At 42.1% G+C, this 19799-nt stretch overlaps 2 protein-coding genes across 2 annotated transcripts in view; both read left to right on the forward strand.

Moving 5' to 3' along the window:
* The window catches only part of LOC123747011 (integrin beta-PS), a 46329-nt gene extending 31336 nt beyond the window's left edge, over window positions 1–14993 (forward strand). The window contains 14 exon segments of the mRNA XM_069317350.1: window positions 174–188; window positions 190–237; window positions 239–334; window positions 576–608; window positions 610–687; window positions 1500–1624; window positions 3587–3686; window positions 4462–4503; window positions 4505–4628; window positions 5754–5860; window positions 7635–7764; window positions 8511–8672; window positions 10787–10926; window positions 11298–14993. Coding sequence (XP_069173451.1) covers window positions 174–188; window positions 190–237; window positions 239–334; window positions 576–608; window positions 610–687; window positions 1500–1624; window positions 3587–3686; window positions 4462–4503; window positions 4505–4628; window positions 5754–5860; window positions 7635–7764; window positions 8511–8672; window positions 10787–10926; window positions 11298–11366 — 1269 coding nt within the window. The 3' untranslated portion in view covers window positions 11367–14993.
* A 145-nt stretch (window positions 14994–15138) lies between these two features.
* LOC123747016 (uncharacterized) overlaps window positions 15139–19799 on the forward strand; it is a 135852-nt gene continuing 131191 nt past the window's right edge. Inside the window, exon 1 of the mRNA XM_069317362.1 lies at window positions 15139–18307. The gene's annotated coding sequence lies outside the window, so the exon portion shown is untranslated. The remainder of the gene's footprint in view (window positions 18308–19799) is intronic.

The raw sequence follows: 19799 nt of genomic DNA on the forward strand, positions 1-19799 counted from the left end.
TCAGTGTCCCCCCCCCCCCCCCGACCCCCAAGTCAATGTTCTTTAGTATTAACAGTGTCCTCCCACTTGATTAATGTTCTCTGTAGTGGTGTTAAGAGTGTGTTCCCCTTGTTCAATGGACACGTGTTCATTGTATACCAACATTACCTTCCCCACTCTCCGATCTCCCGCAGAAAATCTCGTCGACGAATGCGGCTGACGGACAACAGCACCAACTCTGCCGTCAGCGTGCGTTACTTTCTCCAGCTGCAAGGGGGGCGGCGCTCCCGTTCTCACCAAGGAGTGCGGCGACATCAAGGAAAACGACACTATCGACTTTCTCCTGGAAATCACGGTAGGCACAGCCTTTCTCAATAAGAAACAATGTAATCATGTAATATATGTTTGTACAAAATTTAGATGAAATCACATTCAACGTATTTTTAAAGAATAACAATATGAGATAATTTAAAGCACTACTGTATTTATGGTTATCAAAACGCCATGAGTATTTTTTCTTGAAAAATGGCTTGATGAGTGGGAAATGTAATACTGTATATGAGAGTTGAGAGCTTAATGTTATGTGTATATTACAGGCGAGTGAGTGCCCCACGGACGCCAACTCCACCAGTCGTGGAGGTGAAGACTCTTCAAGACAACCTTATCCTTGAGATTGAGTTTGAGTGCTCCTGCAACTGTGCCGACCCGGTACTGTCTTCCTTCCTTCCGTGGCAGGCCTACAGGGATGGGGGGTGGGGAGAGAGAGACACTCACACTCACACTCACACTCACTAACTCACTGAGAGAGCATGTCCATAAATGATAATTACATATTCAATTCTTAGAAAAGTAATTATCTCAGAAGAGCTTGGGTAATATTTCTTGTATGTGTAAATATGTAAACAAAATTTAAAATTAAAAGTCACGTTCTTATTATTAGATACATGAAAATTGAGTTCTTCAGCTGTGTGTAATCTCAAACATTTTTGTTTATAAGATCTTCCCTAAATCATTCAGCCACTTTTATTTCTTACAATTTAAAATTTCTTAACTTTCAATATGTATTAAGATTTAAGTTGCATGGAACATTTTCTTCCAACTAAAAACTGTTTTGAATTTCTGAAGCGAAGTTTTCCAAGTGTACAATTAACATTTACCCTTAAACATATCCCATTCATATTTGTCTTCAAATATTTGTTTATATTTATTACATTGAAACTGTGGTTGTTGTTGGTTTGTTGACCAGACCACACACTAGAAGGTGAAGGGACGACGACGTTTCGGTCCGTCCTGGACCATTCTCAAGTCGATCGACTTGAGAATGTCTTGAATCGATTGACTCAATCGACTTGAGAATGGTCCAGGACTTGAGAATGTCTTGAGTCGATTGACTCAATCGATTTGAGAATGGTCCAGGACGGACCGAAACGTCGTCGTTCCTTCACCTTCTAGTGTGTGGTCTGCTCAACATACTTCAGCTACGTTATTGTGACTCATCGTCTGCTTGTTGGTTTGTGTAGGAGTTTGTGGAGGAGGACTCTTTGGCGTGCAAGGGTGCTGGCGACCTGGTGTGTGGTGTGTGCGCCTGCCACCAGGGCTTCAGAGGCGAGGTCTGCCAGTGTAGCAACGAGAACTCTGATAACAGGTGTGTGTGGCTCCGATTGGTTGATGAAGATTAAGCCACCCCAAGCGGTGGCACGGGCATGAATAGCCTATAAATGTGTGTGTGTGGCTCCTTTTCTTCACACTTGGTCCGGGAGACATCTCCCGTCACGCAGGGTGCAGTTGCACCTCCACAGATCTCCATTATCAGCTCTTGATACTGTTAATGGCTCAAAAGGGCCACCACTTACGGGCTATTCATCCCCGTGCCACCTTTTGGATGGTTTAATCGTCATCGTCATCCTTTTCTTCTCACCTGTTGTATAATAGTGATGAAACGGTGGTGACTTTATATCCCGGTCACTACCGGTTATGTATATCCCAGCAGGGACTGCTCACACTGGGATATACAGTGCTTAGAACTTGGCCAGGTCAATACTGTGTCACTATAGCCAAGCTATAGTGGTCACCTCACTATACCTTGGCTATAGTGAGGTGGTCCAGCACCTATAGTGAGGTGGTGGGTATAAGGCCTATCACCTTCTCTAGGGTTCTTACAGCCTATTGACCAAGTACTGTGTTGGTCAGTACATTAGTGCTAATATTGTCCAGGAATAAAGTAGACAAATGTATATACACAGGTAAACTTGGCACCCCCCCCCCCCCGCTCGTGTACACATCTCTCTGCCGTATAGTAACGCCTATAACAATATTCATGCTGGGATATGCCCAGTTGTCCCCGGCTCACAACCCAGGGACCCGGGTTCCATCCCCGGACAGGAGAAAAATTGTTAGACACGTTTCCTTTCACCTGATGCGTCTTTTCGCCTAGCAGCCTAGTTAGTTAGTTAGTTTAGTTCATTTATTATGCACCCCATACCCATCTTGTGGGCGGTAGTGGAAAGGGTTACAGAGGCACATAATGGGCTCAGGGACTCCTTAGAGTTAGGCAACTGTTGTGGGTTACATCCTTCGAGGGGGAAGGGTCGGTATGTTGTTGTTTAAAATTCGCTACTCGGAACAAAATGTTCCAAGCAGCACGGGCTATGGTGAGCCCGTAGTGAAAGGGTCGGTAGTTGGCCTAAGGGGGACCTGGATAGTAGTGGAAACCGGGCCTACGAAGGACCGTTGGAAAAAGCAAAACGGTCCTTCGTAGGCCCAGTTTCCACTTCTCTAGATAAGTCTAACAGGCTTCTTGTCCCCTGACAACGGTAATTATTATTATAACAAATGTTGTGTGTATAGTTATATAAAAAGAACGGATAACATATAAATTTTGCCAAGACAATATATATACTTGTAAGATTAAGTTTAAGACACCAGAATTTCAATTTCTTTCTTTATATGCACCCCATACCCATCCCGTGGGCGGTGGTGTAAAGGATTACAGAGGCACATAATCGGTTCAGGAACTGTACCCTCTAGTTCGTTTACCTAAGCAAATAACAATTTTTGACGCTAGTTACAAAATTATTAATGAAAATATTGGGGACGAGGAAATGAACAATTATTAAGGCACTTACTCTACACCCATCTCTCAAGCCAGATTTAAAATTTGACTTTTATAATAATAGTTATTATTCACTATGTCAGGGTATACTTAATTATTGTATATACTTAGTAGTTGTCTGGGTATGTTAAAATTATGCTGTGTGGTATCTCACACATAAAATGATGATACTTATGAGGTATTTTGTGAGTGTAACTTATACTTAACCGCAGTAATACATTTATATTATTGCAGGATGTTTTGCAAGATTTTATGATGATTAATATCTTAGTTAATAACATAATAGAATACTCTCTCACTCATTCTCTCTGTATCTCTGTCTCTCTCTGTGTGTGCCTCTCTCTCTCTGTCTCTCTCTCTCTCTCTCTCTCTCTCTCTCTCTCTCTCTCTCTCTCTCTCTCTCTCTCTCTCTCTCTCTCTCTCTCTCTGTGTGCCTGTGTGTAAGACTGAGAGCACGGTGAGCCTGAGGGTGGCACTAACCCACGTTGTCCCCAGTGAGAGTGACACGCAGCTGTGCCAGGCGAAGGAGGGGGAGAAGGTGTGCTCGGGACTAGGCTACTGCAGCTGTGGGATGTGTGTCTGCAACGATAAACCCGTGAGTACCACTCTACTCCCTGCCTCCTCACTGAAATAACAAATATATTTAGGTACTTTTTTATGCAGTAATGATCCCGTATTATTTCAGTGTTAACGTAAGATTTTGTAGTATTTCTGTTAACATTGTGACTATTTCTTTGGAGCAGTTATCATCCAAGTGTTGCGTCTCTTACTTATTTCTTGCTCAGCATTTATTGTTTTTACAGTTTATTGGCCAATTGTAAATTATAGTTTCTTTGTGTAACTTTTGAACCCTTTTGAAATTGTTTCAACATTTCTTTGCGAACAATATTTTGTGTTTAATTACTTTGTTACCAAACTTTGATATATATTTTTTGTTGTATATTAATATATTATACAGGCAATGTATAGGAGTAAATTGTGAGAGCGATATCCACCACACCACAAAGTTCCATCTATTAATACATTTGTTATGATCAATTATCACAAGTTACAGCCCCGCTCCTGTGCCAGGTAAGTCCACTACGGGCTCATCATAGCCTGTGCTACTTGCCGCTCCTGTGCCAGGTAAGTCCACTACGGGCTCATCATAGCCCGTGGTACTTGCCCTGCTCCTGTGCCAGGTAAGTCCACTACGGGCTCACCATAGCCTGTGCTACTTGCCGCTCCTGTGCCAGGTAAGTCCACTACGGGCTCACCATAGCCCGTGCTACTTGCAACTGTGTGTAACGAGTAGCTGAGTCTAAAAAACACAACAACAACGTCAATTGTGAAGTGATAGGCGGCAATGTTAATGAGAGTTGTTATGGCAGGTGGTGCACGGGACGTACTGTGAGTGTAACAGCCGCAAGTGTCCAGTCCGGGGTGGGGAGCGAGTGCTCAGGCCACGGGACCTGTGACTGCAACAAGTGCCGCTGTGAACAAGGCTACACTGGCGACCTCTGCCAGTGCAGGGATGACTCGGCCTGCAGGCCCCAAGGTAAGGCTCCATCTCGCCTTCCCAACAGTCTTCGGCTTCATTTGTTGATCAACTCAACTGTTGGTTAAGCTCTCGGGCCAACTTTCATATCAGCAAGTCAGTCTGTTTACAGAACCAATAGATCTCAGGTCAGTCAGCGTTTGAAACAGTCAAATCAACGAGCATATACAATGTTCATCCCGGCCACACACTCCACACTCTGACATATTTCTAAATGAATCTGATAAAGCTTGTAAAACAGGCTGTTAAACTTTAAATTCGTCAAATAAACTGGTAAAACTTATGTTAATCTTAAACTACAAAGGATTGAGCAGTCAGCTGAGCAACTGGAACGTCAGTTAGTGAGAGAAACTGAGGCGTGACTCACGCTGGGCAGTTTGTCAAACTAAAGTTCCAACAGTCAAATGTTCAAATAACTGGAGTTAGTCAACGTGTTAAACATTCAGGTCTGCGAAAACACAAAATAGTCAGGTCAGAGGGTGTGTAAAACTCAGGTCAGTCAAACTAGTAAACAACACTTAACTACGGGCTCACCATAGCCCGTGCTACTTGGAACTGCTTGTTCCAAGTAGCGGATCTTTTAACAACAAAAAAAACTTAACTTTCTGCCAGTCTTTATTGTGCCCGATTGTAAACTTATCGCCGGCATTTGTATAAGACATTATTACTAAGTAAAGAAATAAATGTAAATTTAGATTAGCTATGTGAAGGCGAGGTGTGTGCCTGATGATATGAGTCAGATCTACTTTTGTCTATATTTATCTATCCTATTCTCGTCTACCCTCCAGTAAATAAAAATATCCACCATTATGGTCATAAAAATGTAATCAATGCACTGGCTCAGAATAGCAACATTAACAAGGTGAAAACAAAATGTTTAGCATGTGTACATTTCATCTGTAATATATGTATGTGTTGACCAGACCACACACACTAGAAGGTGAAGGGACGACGACGTTTCGGTCCGTCCTGGACCATTCTCAAGTCGATTGTCCAGGACGGACCGAAACGTCGTCGTCCCTTCACCTTATAGTGTGTGATCTGGTCAACATTCTTCAGCCACGTTATTGTGACACGTCGCCTGCATATGTGTGCGTGTGTTTTGATACAGTTGTCGTTGATCAGGTTCACAGGAGACGTGTTCTGGGCACGGCAAGTGTGACTGTGGCAAGTGTAAGTGTTCCCAACAGCACGGCGTCACTTACACTGGCCAGTACTGTGAGGATTGTCCGGTGAGTCTTACCAACACAACAATAAGGGGAGCCTGCTCCTCCTGTTGGCCCATACGAGGCTGCTCCTATTTATATCTACCCAAACTCATTCACGTATGCCTGTCCTATTCTTGACACACTCCATCGGTCTGTTATGTTACCTGGTGATCTGCTCCATAAATCAACAACCCTGTTTCCAAAACAATGTTTACAATATAAACATTGATATATATATGGTTTAAACAATATAAACAGTAATATTGTTACAATGTAAACAAAAGATGGTTTAATAAGTTATGGACATGAGGGGGTGTTCAGAGAGAGAGGAGAAGGTGGCCAAGGAGGGAATTGTTAGGGAAAAGCATCAAGTCATTACAACTATGTTACAACTAAAAAAAAAGTCCACTTAAGGATGTCAACCAACAAACTAACACTTAACAAAGAAAAGACCTACTACATCTTATTTGGAAGCAAATCAACAAATGCAATCCAGCTTCACATAGACAATGTTAACATTAGTGATAAAAATGATGGAAAGTTTCTTGGCCTATTCCTAGACAAGATACTTAACTTCAGCACCCACATTCAACACATAACTAAGAAAGTCCCTAAAACAGTTGATATACTCTCCAAAATCAGATAAAATCTCTAAAACAGTTGATATACTCTCCAAAATCAGATATTATGTACCTAATTCTGCTCTCATCTCGCTATATTATGCACTAATCTATCCCTATCTTAATTATGGTATCTGTGCATGGGGTTCAACCACTGCAAACCACCTCAAGCCCATGATCACCCAGCAAAAATCTGCTATCAGAATAATATCTTCTGCTTTCAGACAACACTCAGCCCCCTTGTTTAAATCCCTAAACAAGCTAAACATAATCTCCCTTCACACATTCTCTTGTGTCAACTACATTTACAAAACCCTGTTCTTAAATGCAAACCATGCTCTGAAACTCTCCCTGGACAGATGTAATAGGACCCATTATCACCACATCAGAAATAAATATCTCTTTGATATCCCCAGGGTCAAACTTAATCTGTGTAAACACTCTATGCAAATAAAGGGACCTAGTCTATGGAACTCCCTCCTTATTGAATTGAAAAGCTGTCCAACTTTTGCATCATTCAAAAACAAAACTAAAAAGTACCTAATTTCATCTTCATAGTTTCCTACCTTGTTGCTTTAAAATTGCACTGTATCTAGTGCTACCCAATCTCCCAATCTTCATGTACCTAATCCAAACAACTTTACCATTGTGATCATTGCTGTCTTCTTATATGTGCTATCAATTTGCTGTATGGCGTCTATTAATTTTTATTTAAATTACCAACCAAGCTGTCAATGCAATCAATCAGAGCTTTAATATACCAATGTGCTTTATTATACTTACTAATCTCTCTCATCTCATTTTTTTCTTGCAATGTATCTGTTATCATTTTATTCATTCTGCTAGAATTTACCTACTTAAAATTATCTGTTAGATTAAGGACCTGCCCGAAACGCTGCGCGTATTAGTAGGCTTTACAAGATTGTAAATACCATGCTATGTATCCTCACAAACCCAATGTACCTTCTTGTATATAAATAAATAAATAATATAGCACGTGGAAGGGGTCAGGATAAGGATTTGGGGTGGGACAGGGGTTAGGAATGTTGTCAAACCACTTGGACAGTCGGGGATTGAACGCCGACCTGCATATAGCTAGACCGTCGCTCTACCGTCCAGCCCAAGTGGTTAGACTGTGAAGGTGGTCAGGTTAGCTAATATATTGACACACATCACAGACGTGCTCGGCTGGGAAGTGCATAGAGCTGCGTGACTGCGTTCAGTGCCAACAGTTCAACACCGGCAAACTGAAAGACACAGCCTGTCCTAACTGCACCATCGAGTCTGTTAAAATTGATACATTAGACGGTAAGTATTAATATTGTTGAGTTTAATGTATATATAATAGATACCTGAAGTTGTTTTTATTTGGCTTACAAAATGACGTCACTTTTCAACGCTTGGATAATGTTATTTCTCAAGCTGTTGGTATTGAAACTTTTGTCTTGTATCTTAGTGCCCCAGTTTTTTTTACTATAAAAATCAGAATTCGTATTTATTATATATTTTCTTAAATGTTGTGAATAATGCCATGTGCTTTATCTTTAATTCATTTTATGATAAATAGGCTTTTCAGTCAACAAACATTTTACAAGTGTTTGCAGGACACTAATAACTCACAAAACAATAAAGCACTATACATTCTGACTTAAACGAAATTTAGAAACTTTTATATGTAACTATGGAACGTAACGAATGGTATTTTGGGATTCGGATTCTTACAGGTTTGGATCCTATTGCTCAGATGTTCTGTTGTTCTCCCTAGCTCAAGTTCCACATAACTGATATTGTATCATGTTTTGTTAATACAAATTTTAGGAAATTTATTGGTTGCCTAAAACCTCACAAATAACTGATCGTTACGGGTTCATATCCTGTCACTTAGTTACAATGTATTTCTTTAGGCTAATACAAGTTACGGCTTCTATGATTTTTCTTGACTCAAATCCCATGAATCTTTCTATGGCGTGTTTTTTTTTTTAATTCAGATCAAACAAAAAGTAACTAACTTGTACTCTTTCTTGACTTCCTCTTTTGTTTTCATGACGGAACAGGTCAGGTGGCCACGGGTGCCCGTCTGTGTACCTTTGAGGACGAGGAAGGCTGCCTCTTTAACTTCACATACCGCTACATAGAATCCTCGGAGACGAACCCTCAGCAGTACCAGGTCTTCGTGCAGAAAGAGAGGCAGTGTCCACAACCCCCTCCAGTACTGGGTCAGTTGTGTCATTTAATTTCCCTGGAATGTAATGTTCTTAATAAGTATTAATAAGCAAGTAAGTAGAGGAAACGGAGATGTAGAGCGTCCACGACGCCTGGAAGACAGAAGAGTGAGGAGAGACATGATCACTACCTACAAAATCCTCAGGGGAATTGGCAGGGTAGACAAAGATAAACTATTCAACATGGGTGGTACGCGAACAAGGGGACACAGGTGGAAACTGAGTACCCACATGAGCCACAGGAACGTTAGAAAGAACTTTTTCAGTGTCAGAGTAGTTAACAGATGGAATGCATTAGGCAGTGATGTGGTGGAGGGTGACTCCATACACAGTTTCAAATGTAGATATGATAGAGCTCAGTAGGCTCAGGAACCTGTACACCAGTTGATTGACAGTTGAGAGGCGGGACCAAAGAGCCAAAGTTCAACCCCCGCAAGCACAACTAGGTGAGTACCTGAGCTTTTTTATGGCGAGGGTGAGGGTGTGGTGATCCGTCTCAAGGGGTTAGAGGTGGCGCTCGCGGACGTTCCACGTCTCCCAGGACGTTCTACGTTTCCTTGTGATGAAAGGGAGGTGTAAGGTTAGGCTGAGTATGTGTAGCATGTGTGCAGGTGTGTATGTTAAAGTGTAAGTATGGGAGAGTGTTGAAGGTGTATGCATTGGGAGCGTAGAATTGTACAGGTTTGTATGCTTAGAGAACATGTTAAGCATGAGCAGGTGTAAAGTTAATCATGCTGGTGGTACACGGCATCACCTGACCTAGGAGACCGAGTGCAGTATACCCGGCAACACCCCCCCCCCCACACACACACACACCACACTACACACCCCACACTCACTCACTCACTCACTCACTCACTCACTCACTCACTCACTCACTCACTCACTCACTCACTCACTCACTCACTCACTCACTCACTCACTCACTCACTCACTCACTCACTCACTCACTCACTCACACTCTCACTCTCACTCTCACTCTCACTCTCTCTCTCTCTCTCTCTCTCTCTCTCTCTCTCTCTCTCTCTCTCTCTCTCTCTCTCTCTCTCTCATATAGGCAGTGTATCACAACACACATTAAAAACTCACAACACACAACTTAGACAATGTATCACAACTCACAACACACAAAACACAGCTCACAACATACATAGACAATAGATCACAGCATACAATGTGCCAATTGTATGTTGACACATTGTGCATGTGTCAGTGTGTCACACACATACACACCTGCACACATGCTACACTCCTGCTACACACACTCAGCCTAACCTCACCCCCCCCCCCTACTTTGTCATCACACGGAGACGTAGAACGTCCTGGGAGACGTAGAACGTCCTGGGAGACGTAGAACGTCCTGGGAGACGTGGAACGTCCTGGGAGACGTGGAACGTCCTGGGAGACGTGGAACGTCCTGGGAGACGTGGAACGTCCTGGGAGACGTGGAACGTCCTGGGAGACGTGGAACGTCCTGGGAGACGTGGAACGTCCTGGGAGACGTGGAACGTCCGCAATCGGAGCACCTCTCACCCCTTGAGACGAATCACCACACCCTCACCTGGACAGGTGTGCCCATTGGCACACCTGTCTCAGGTGTTGCTGACGCTCTACGTCTCCGTTTCCTCTACTCAAGTAAGGTGAACCACGTGTAAATGTGGGTTTGTCCGCATGTTCATATTGCCTGGGCAGTTGCGCCTTTGTCAATTCGTGCACGAGATGTCTCCAGATGTTTCGTATATGACATGCAGTATGGTAACCACAGGCTCTTGGGGGGGGGGGGAAAACTGAACATTCTGTTTAATTTTGAAGACTTCTTAAAGGTCATGGCCTCATCAAATAAATGCCTAGCAACGCACATTAACTGTCGTTGTCGGATTTGGTCTCTATGTTATAGCAATAACGTTGTGTTGGTAACACTTATATGTTTCCCGCGTTATCTTTTATTCAATTTGAGTTTTATCAGTTTGCTTTCATTTTCATATTATAAGCAATTTTTTCCAAAAGAATACCGCGGATCAAAATTTTGCGTGATTTGTAGTTATTTATCAGCACGTTTACCGCTCACCAAGACTTAATATATGTGGTGTCATGTCCAACTGTTGCAGGTATCGTCTTCGGCCTGGTTGCGGCCATTGTGGCAATTGGGTTTTTGACTCTGCTGATATGGAAGCTCCTGACCACCCTCCATGACCGCAGGGAGTACGCCAAGTTTGAGAAGGAGAGGGAAAATGCCCAGTGGGAAGCGGTATGTTGTTGCTCTCTAGTCTTTACAAAAGAAAAAATAATATAATTTGACAATAGCTTTAGGTATTGTCAATTTCATTTTGATCACACAATTTTAGATAAGTGTGCTGGCCCTTTCGCAAGAACTTTATTATAATATTGAGATTACAGACTATTCAGTATAGAACTCAAAATATAGAATTTTTATTTTGCATTGATTTCTTGAAATAGGCTTTTGGTCACAAAATACCAGAAACAAGTAACATTACCGTAGCGTAATCAAGTGTGCAGTTTTTCATACTTGACAGCTCAGAGAGGAAGAGGCGGCAAAGAGGCCCTGTAGTCAAGTGGAGATATTGGCAATTGATGATAATCTTTTCCATTTGTTTACAGGCAGAAAATCCCCTATACAAGAGCGCGAAGACCACCTTCCAGAACCCGGCGTTCGCACAGACCAAGTAAACCTGGAGAGAAAAGCTGCTTCAGCTGGTGGTGCACGTCATACAGCTGGTGGTGCACCTCATACAGCTGGTGGTGCACCTCATACAGCTGCTGGTGCACCTCATACAGCTGGTGGTGCACCTCATACAGCTGGTGGTGCACCTCATACAGCTGGAGGTGCACCTCATACAGCTGGAGGTGCACGTCACACAGCTGGAGGTGTACCTCATACAGCTGGTGGTACACCTCATACAGCTGGTGGTGCACTTCATACAGCTGGAGGTGCACCTCATACACCTGGTGGTGCACCTCATACAGCTGGTGGTACACCTCATACAGCTGGTGGTGCACTTCATACAACTGGAGGTGCACCTCATACACCTGGTGGTGCATTTCATACAGCTGGAGATGCACGTCACACACCTGGTGGTGCACTTCATACAGCTGGTGGTGCACCTCATACAGCTGGTGGTGCACCTCACACAGCTGGCTAATCACTCCAAATGCCTACCAATTAATAGGCTTTTTTCTTAAATGTTGATGAAAAGTTGAGATGAAAGCATATGAAGGATAACCAGTGTACCGTCTGCTCGACACGGGTGTGTAGTACACAAAGCTTAAAGTCTTGTGTCCACAATTACAAAAATCCCTACAACAAAGTGTTGTTAAGTCTTGTTTACCTTAGAATTGGGGAATACACTCTTAACAGATCCTGTATTTATTTATCAAGAATTTCATGTGTGATAGGTGATATATGTCGACAGTACTTGTGCTGTGTTCTCAAGCTGTGTCACGAATGAAGTCACGAAGAAAAAGTCCGAGTATATACGTACAGTCTATAATTTAGTCCAATATAGAAATGTAAGTACAATAAAACAATTATATTTAGTGTTGGCGGGCTGATTGTGTGTACTTACCTAAGTGTAGTTACAGGGCGAGAGCTACGCTCGTAGTTTCTCATATTTCCAGTACTCTTTCTCGTATAACTTTGAAACTACTGATGGTTTTAGCTTCCAAAACTTTCTCTCTTGACTTGTTCTAACCGTCTACCACTGTGTGTGTGTGTGGGGGGGGCAAGGGGTAGGGGGGCTGGTGTGTATGTGTGGTCGGGCAGGATGGCCTTTGTTATGAATAAGGGTAGCAGGCATGTGGGTGTGAGGGTAGTTCATGTGGACGGACTTGGTCCTGACTGGTGGTCGGGAAGGCTGGCTTGTTCTTGTGAGTGTGGCAACGGTTGTGTGGTTGGTCGGGCGTTCCAGTCTTCTGTGGTCTCATTGTGGGTGAACAGGAAGGCGTGTTCATGTGAGCTTCAGTTGTCGGTGACAGGTAATTTCTCACTTACCGTCTCATTACAAGGCCAGTGATTCATCTTCAGTATAAGTTGCAATCCACAATATACCATGGATGGAGGGGTGGATTGTTACCAAAGTACCTTAATGGCGCTCCAGGGAAGGTTTCAAGTTTTAGTTCGTTCGGTACCAATTATACATACCCAACTGAAATTTGGTTGGACACCTGTAATTGGTTCCCAACTGAAGTTGGGTTGGGTATATAGGTTCTTCTGGGCATCCTGCTGTGGGTCAAAAAATAAATTTATAAACTCTAAACACAGCCTTATATATAGATTATGCACGCATGAGGAAAATGTAGTTGCTTTTCCCTGATTAGAGGGCAAGAGAATCTGGTCGTGTATACATACTGGTCAACTGGAGCCACGGGTGGGGTGTAAACTGGTAGTTGTGTTGGTAGAAGAACCTACCTCGATCCTTATAATACCTTTCAAAGTATTCAAAAAGTTGCTTATTTATATATGCATAAAGTAAATTTGTGTAATTCTCATACATTGACAAAATCTGTGGGTGAACTGCTAGTCATATTACATCATGACATGTTTCAATATTCTCCTGTTGATATATGACAGTTGTTTTGTTCTTCATTGACATGGCATGAGTGATACATATATATGTAATTATGATATTGGCCAGTGTCTTGGAGACACGCTGAGGTGGGAAGCCACTAGACCAACTAGTACCTTGTATGGCCAGCCTGTTATAATACATTTTAAGCACTTGTAAGACAAATGAGTGGAAAGGGCCACTTCAAAATAACCAAGATCTCTTATGGAAATTTGGTTTCAAAAGGATTCTAGACCTACATGATTATTTTAAAGTAATAGAATGCCAGTTGATTTACCATTAGGACCATATACAGGTACAGTATTACTAATACTTCTATGTGTTACACTATTCTAAAATGGCTTGAGAAATATCCCTTAGAGTTTCAACCAATTTTGTTATGAATAAATAGTTTTCCCCTAAATATAGTGTTATATAGGTAAACTTTCAGAGTGTATAATTTCGTAACTGAAACTAGCATGGTTTACAGGGAATGGAAATATTTTCTTAAATATAAGTTTGAATTAAGTAGTGACAATAAATTTCTTTCTTCTATGCATTAGTAGCAAGCAGCCTGAATAGTACTGTGCCCAATTGTCTCCCTTTCTGCCCTAGTCACTGAAGAGGAGTGTGATAATATCATAGTCGCTTTTCTGATATCGGTTACCTTCCTGTACAAAACTATTAAGTAAGAATTGTTAAAATAAACAATATGCCAAGATGTCCATATTACAATTGTGAGGAGGGACCTCACATATAATTTTTCCCTTGATGGACCTGGAGATTTTATTATTTGGAAAGACTTGTATGAAGTACCTAATAATATTATCCATACATTTACTTAAGAACTGTTTGTATAAACCTGTTCACTATTTGAACTTTCTAAATTAAAAGTTCAATTATCAAGTTCCATACAAAATTAAGAGCATTATGAAAACGTATTTTCTGGATAATAAAGCACAATATCATGTATCAAATAACTTAATTCAAATTTTTTAATGAAAAGGCAAAAAAAATTGCTTATGGTATTTTAAATACATTATATCGTCCGCTTAAGCTGAATTATTCATTCAGAGGAATTATTTGACTTGATGAATGTAGAGTTTGTTAATGTTTAAATTTATAAAAAAAAATTATATTTAATTAACAGTTAATAGTAGATACTTTTCAGATTTCAGAAAGAATTGGAAAAATGTTCTTTATTTTGTAACTTATAACCACTGAGCAACCACATACTTGTAAGCTCGGGCGCATCCGATCCCACGATCGTCGTCGCCCCGGGTCCTCGTAGCCTGGTGGATAGCGCGCAGGACTCGTAATTCTGTGGCGCGGGTTCGATTCCCGCACGAGGCAGAAACAAATGGGCAAAGTTTCTTTCACCCTGAATGCCCCTGTTACCTAGCAGTAAATAGGTACCTGGGAGTTAGTCAGCTGTCACGGGCTGCTTCCTGGGGGTGGAGGCCTGGTCGAGGACCGGGCCGCGGGGACACTAAAAGCCCCGAAATCATCTCAAGATAACCTAAATCAACACAACATACTTGTAAGCTCAGGTCTGTGTTTAGTATCCAGATTTTAAGTGTATTTTATGTAATATTTATTAAAAAAATAAACTTACAGGGGTTGAAATTCTACAACAAAATAAAGTTTATTATTAGGTGTTTAATTTGTGTAACTTTAGTTATTTAATACAAAAAAAAAATCATACAAAACTTATATGCATCATAGTAATAATGAATAAAGCTTAACATTTTTACTTTGTCTTTAGTGTTTAGTTCAACTGCACTGACCTTCGGGAGGCAACAGTTGCCTAATTCCCGCGGGAACCTTTTTTACTGATATCTAAACAGAGGCATCAGGCGAAAACAACACTGCAACTGCTCAATCTGTCCAGCCCTGGAATTGAACCTGGGTTCATTGGTTGCGAGTCGAGGACGCAGACCACTGTACTGCAGATAACTGATCCAATTACAGTCACTAGTAATTATGTAATGCTCCACGATGTCTAATCTTCTATTGTTGTATCTGTGGGCTATGTAAAGCTGCATCAAAAAACATATATTGCCTCAGAAGCTTTCTAAACGGTTTCCACAAAATCTGACCACAGAACACCCCCAAAAATGGATTTCAAAACGGCGGACTGGCTGTCGTCTGAATATAACAGAACATAAATTAATTTACGCTTTGCGGATATATGTATTTTCTTGACAAGTAAACTCGTTAAATTAAATTATGTTTTTAACAATATACAACACGACTATTTATTTCATGATTATGATATATAGAATGCGACACGAGGTAGCAACACCGACGCACGGTCTCACCATAGCCCGTGCTACTTGGAACTTTTTGTTCCCAGTAGCTGAATCTATAACAACAACAACAACAACATAGCAACACCGCCCGTTCATACAGTTCATGGCTAAAAATATCCAGACTCTACCAACATCGCAGTCAAATGCTAGAGAGGACGCAAACACAGTGGCCTCCCTTCCAGAGCCTCAGATATTAACACCAAGTAAAGCATCCAGCACTTCCACAAACACGATAACATCATTTATATTTGCCAACATCCAGGGTATAAAAACACGCAAATCTAACAAAGTTCATTTTTATAGATGGCCTCCTACATGAGGCAAATGCAGTGTTTGCAGCCCTAACGGCAACCCACACAAAGGACTGCCATGATGATGAAATATGGATTTCAGAGCAGATACTTAGTGCTTTAGTGCTTAGATCCACTCAGTAAAACATCTAAACTATTGGGACCGACTAAAATGTCTAAATCTGTATTCTCCTGAGCTCAGGCGGGAGAGATACATAATAATTTACACGTGGAAAATAGTAAAGGGGCTGGTCCCAAACCTGCACACAGAAATAAAACCATATGAGACCAGAAGGCATGGCAGGATGTGTAGAATACCCCCGTTGAAGAGCAGAGGTGTAACAGGTACTCTGAGAGAGAACTTTATCAACATCAGAGGCCCGAGACTGTTCAAGACGCTTCCACTACACATAAGGGACATAACTGGCAGACCTCTCACAGTGTTCAAGAGAGAACTGGATAAGCACCTCCAAAGGATACCTGATCAACCAGGCTGTGATTCATACGTCAGGCGCGTCCAACAGCTTGGTCGACCAGTCCAGCAACGAGGAGGCCTGGTCGACGACCGGGCCGCAGGGACGCTAAGCCCCGGAAACACCTCGAGGTAACCTCAAGGTAAGGTACCTTTTTTTTTACCAAATTTTAAAATTAAGAAAAAACAACTATTTCAGTTCCTGTTTAAAGTTCTGTAGGGTAGTAAGAATTATTCTTAACATATACCAACCCACTCTTCATATCCTCTCTTCTCTAAACTTCCAGATTCTTATTGGAAAATCTGTGCGAAAGCTGCGGTACTCTAATTGTGGACGAATCAGTATACTGATTTTTGGAGGGCGTTCGTTGTCCGATTTGGCTGAATTTTAGATATGTTATTAAGCGATGGTTTCTGAGCTGGGAAACAGTTTAGACCTTCTAAAGCAATTTTGCCCGGGTCTAAATGCAAATAGATGCAATTTGATGCAGGTGATAGCCGTGTAGAGATGACTTGAGGTGAGGACCATTGTGACCAGTGTGTGTGGGGCTCCCACGGCTGCTCCACACTCTTGCCAGTAACACACATCAACATAAACAATATATACGACCTATATATATACTGTACAACATTGATAAAGTTATTAAACAATAAGCTGTTGTAAAGTTACAACAGTTATTAAAGTTAATCAAATCAATTAGCAATCCCCCGTGGCGCAGTGGTAAAGCACTCGCCCGGCGCTTTGGCCTGGGTTCGTATTCTGACCAGGGAGGATTGACTGGGCGCCAATCCTTAACTGTAGCCTCTGTTCACCCAACAGTGAATGGCGGGTCATATTCCGGTGAACAAATTAGGATTAAGGACCTTCCGAAACACTATGCGTGCTAGTGGTTTTATAAACCGAAACGCTTTGCGTAATAGTGGCTTTAGGCATTGTATGTACTAGCTCTATCTATAAAGCCAACAAACTTTGTAAAATCTCTTTATGTATGTACCTTTGCCTAAATAAAAATTATTATTATTATTATTATTATTATAAGATTTTTTCTTTTTCTACCACAGACGTGGCCACACATTTACAATGCTAACCAGTATATATACATTTTCTTCTGTCCTCCATGGACAGGGTTAGAGATGTGTTAAACATAATCAACCACAGAAGGTGATTGTAGCGCTTTTAAAATACTAATCTAATCTACAGACATAAATACATAGATACGCAGAGTTACATCTGCCCTACATAAAGTGTTCCATGTGTCTTTTACAAGAATGTAAGAACTCTTGTATATAAATATATATGAAATTAGAGAAAGTAATTGAAATGGGAGTAGTAGTGTCCCAAGACTAATCTCGTGACGTCACTGCTACTGTGTAAACAACACCAAGACCTCTGAGAGTGGTGACCCGCACCTCCAACACTACACCACACACACTTCTCCTCTGACGGGGGTCCTCTCGGGGGGTCTCCAACACTACACCACACACACTTCTCCTCTGACGGGGGTCCTCTCGGGGGGTCTTCAACACTACACCACACACTTCTCCTCTGACGGGGGTCCTCTCGGGGGGTCTCCAACACTACACCACACACACTTCTCCTCTGACGGGGGTCCTCTCGGGGGGGTCTCCAACACTACACCACACACACTTCTCCTCTGACGGGGGTCCTCTCGGGGGGTCTCCAACACTACACCACACACACTTCTCCTCTGACGGGGGTCCTCTGGGGGGGTCTCCAACACTACACCACACACACTTCTCCTCTGACGGGGGTCTTCTCGGGGGGTCTCCAACACTACACCACACACACTTCTCCTCTGACGGGGGTCCTCTCGGGGGGTCTCCAACACTAAACCACACACACTTCTCTGACGGGGGTCCTCTCGGGGGGTCCTTTCTGGTCCCAGGTGTACGTGAACACGTCTCTCCTGCCTCTCTACTCCCGGAGCCCTCGGCTGGCTTCGGACAAGATCTTCAAGACGCCAGACTCAAGGTGAGCCTCATTGTCTTGTGTACAACCCTTGAGCACCACACCAAAAATAATTCATTGTGTCAGGGGACAGGAAGCCAGAGTGTATTCATACACGAAACGCTGTGCGTACTAGTGGCTTTACAAGAGTGTGAACACATCATGCTATGTACTCTCATAAACCCAATGTAACTTCTTGTATATACTGTATATAAATAAATCAAATAAACATGTTTGGCTTTTATCGAGGTCCCCACCCCTCCCCCCTCTCAAGGTCAAATTACTGACCCCGTCCAGGATGCAACCTCATAATAAGCCGACTAACTCCTGAGTACCTACTAACTGCTAGGTGAATAGGTGCATTTGGTGAAAGGAAATGAGGCCAACCATTTCTGTCCCGCCCGGGATTCGAACCCGAAATTGTCGATTATGTGTCAAGAATGAACCCGACTATTATCGGGACTTTTATACATTCTGCTTATAAGTTCGTAAGATATATTATAAATGTATCTTATATAAACATATGATATATTATAAATATATCTGATATCCCCAGAAGGGAAAGGAATTATCAAGGGAAAGTGCCAAACCATCATGACTAGATAGCACTGGGAGGGAGTCAGGATAAGGTTTTGGGATGGACTGGGGGAAGGAATGGTGCCCAACCATTTGAACGGTCAGGGATTGAATGACCACGGAGACTGCAGTCTCCGTGGTGTAGTGGTAAGACACTCACCTGGCGTTCCGCGAGCGCTATGTCATGGGTTCGTATCCTGGCCGGGGAGGATTTACTGGGCGCAATTCCTTAACTGTAGCCTCTGTTTAACGCAACAGTAAAATGTGTACTTGGATGAAAAAACGATTCTTCGCGGCAGGGGATCGTATTCCATGGGACCATAGGATTAAGGACTTGCCCGAAACGCTACGCGTACTAGTGGCTGTACAAGAATGTAACAACTCTTGTATATATCTCAAAAAAAAAAAAAAAAAAAAAAGAATGCGACCTGCATGAAATGAGACTGTCACTCTTCCGTCCAGCCCAAGTCGTTGGGCATAATATCCCCTAGAGTCAAACTAAATCTGTGCAAACACTCCATGCAAATAAAAGTACCCAGTCTTTGGAAGTCACTCCCTGATGAATTTAAAAAGCTGTCCAACCTTTGTCCTATTCCAAAGTAAAACCAAAAAGTACCTAATTTTATCCTTATAGTTTCCTACCTTGTGCTTCAAACTCCCACTGTAAGTATCTTGTACTACCCACTTCCCCAAATTTAGTACTTAAGACATATATATCTTTAACAGTGTAATCACCTCTGTCAATTTATATTGTAGTTATTTGTTGATATAAAACCTTGCTACAATGTACCTCTTCATCTTGCCTGATATGTTAGATTAAGGATCTGCCCGAAACGGTATGCGTGTTAGTGGCTTTGCATGAATGTAAAAATACCAGTCTTAATTAATCTCACCATAAGATATGTTGTACTCCTCATTGTACCTTCTTGTGAATAAAATA

Source organism: Procambarus clarkii, chromosome 87 (genome assembly GCF_040958095.1).
Source record: "Procambarus clarkii isolate CNS0578487 chromosome 87, FALCON_Pclarkii_2.0, whole genome shotgun sequence".
NCBI classification, from domain to species: domain Eukaryota; kingdom Metazoa; phylum Arthropoda; class Malacostraca; order Decapoda; family Cambaridae; genus Procambarus; species Procambarus clarkii.